The sequence below is a fragment of the Gavialis gangeticus genome, unplaced genomic scaffold (genome assembly GCF_001723915.1).
Source record: "Gavialis gangeticus isolate Ggan-Ray unplaced genomic scaffold, GavGan_comp1, whole genome shotgun sequence".
Taxonomy (NCBI): domain Eukaryota; kingdom Metazoa; phylum Chordata; order Crocodylia; family Gavialidae; genus Gavialis; species Gavialis gangeticus.
In genome coordinates, this window is record NW_017729029.1 from 43360718 (window position 1) to 43362290 (window position 1573).

At 49.4% G+C, this 1573-nt stretch overlaps 1 protein-coding gene across 2 annotated transcripts in view; it reads right to left on the reverse strand.

Annotated features, from left to right (window-relative positions):
- LOC109300704 (ligand of Numb protein X 2-like) overlaps positions 1–1573 on the reverse strand; it is a 53563-nt gene that overhangs the window by 32681 nt on the left and 19309 nt on the right. For both annotated transcript variants that reach the window (XM_019521490.1, XM_019521491.1), the window contains one exon: positions 77–547. In XM_019521490.1, the coding sequence (XP_019377035.1) occupies positions 77–477 (401 nt within the window). In that variant the 5' untranslated portion in view covers positions 478–547. The remainder of the gene's footprint in view (positions 1–76; positions 548–1573) is intronic.

Genomic DNA, 1573 nt, shown 5'->3' on the forward strand with positions numbered 1-1573 from the left:
CTCAGGTCTCTTCCGACCCTAGAAACTATGAAACTATGAAGCAGTTGGCGGTAACATTACATAAACACACATGCACCTGTTCTGTAGATGAGCTTCTAGCTGACACCTCTGCATGGTCTCCTGGCATAGCGTGTGGAAAGGACAGAGAACAATCAGCTTATCCAACAGGTTCCTTACTAGAAGGCTGGACTTTCGACAATGCTGGAAGCACAGTTTTTTGCGATCCATGGGGCAAAAATTATGTTCCTGCATGAAGTTCTCAAGGCACCTGAAACAGTATGTGTGTCCACATGGGGTATCCATAGGGTGAAGCAAAGGCTGAAGGCAGATATGACAAATCAATTCATCATCCACTTCATCCTGGAAATTATAAAGATGATTTTCTGATAACAGGTGAAACTGGCCACATTCAGGACAAACTTCACTCGTTTTGGAGACCTGTTCTTCTGCTGTAGGGTCAGCCATGATGTCCAGCATAAAGCAGCGGTGAGGCAGGAGAAAGAAGTTTGCCAATTTAAAGAGCGGGACCGGTGATGTTACAGGATTCCTCTAATGAGAAAGGGAGAGAGAGACTTAATCAGTCAGCTATCTAAGATGCAAGCTTAAAAGGCCAATGTCTATCTAGTTAATTCAAAATAAATGTAATATCAAGTTGTACATCTGTCCCAAGTTCCCCTGCCAATTTCTGTGACGCCCCCTTCCTCCGTAACTATGGGAAAGACCTACTCAGATAATAAGAGAACAGAAGGCTCTGACACAGCAAAGCGCTCAAGCACGTATTTAAGAACTTTGCTGAATTGAAACCCGAACGACTACGCAAGGAAAATGCGAACACCGACTAGATACCATTCTGTCAGATGCATCAATTCAACAGACTTTACATATACCATATATTAGTTATAATGAGTGTTGCTGGCCATAACGCAGGACTATAAAAGGTAAAATGCTGAGACAGTAACTTAAGAGAGACCATTTTCTTGTCCGGCATTCTGGATGCCACCGAATATACTTGTTTTAAATGGCAGGTCTGGGAGGTACTGGGGTGGGGAAAAGAAGAGTAAAAGGAAAAATATTTTCTTCCTGCTAGTTCTGGCAAGACGCAGGGCTCATGGTGGCAGCAGTGTTCCCCCATGCTGCCCCCACAGTGCACCCCACAGCTGGGGTCCCTGCCGGGCTTGCAATGGGGACAACGCTGGCCCGCTGAGAGTCCTGCAGCTCACAAGGCTCACGGCAGTGGCAGTTGTCCCCGCTGCCCTAACTGCCAGCCCTGCAGCGGGGGCAGCATTCCCAGGGCTGCTCCTGCGGTGAGCCTCACAGACCACGGGCTCGCAGTGGGGGCAGTGTGGGCAACTGCTGCAGGCAACACTGTCCCTGCTGCTAGCCCGGTCAGCTGTGGGGCTTGAAGCCGCAGGGGCCTGGGATCATCATCCCAGGCTCGTTTTGGAGACCTGTCCCAGGCTGGATCCCAGGCTCCTCCTGCACCGGTGACAAAGTGCAATGGGATCCAATGTGTGATCCCATGATCACGCTGCCTGCTGTGTACGTGTGGCATGGCAGGAGGCACAATTGTGTG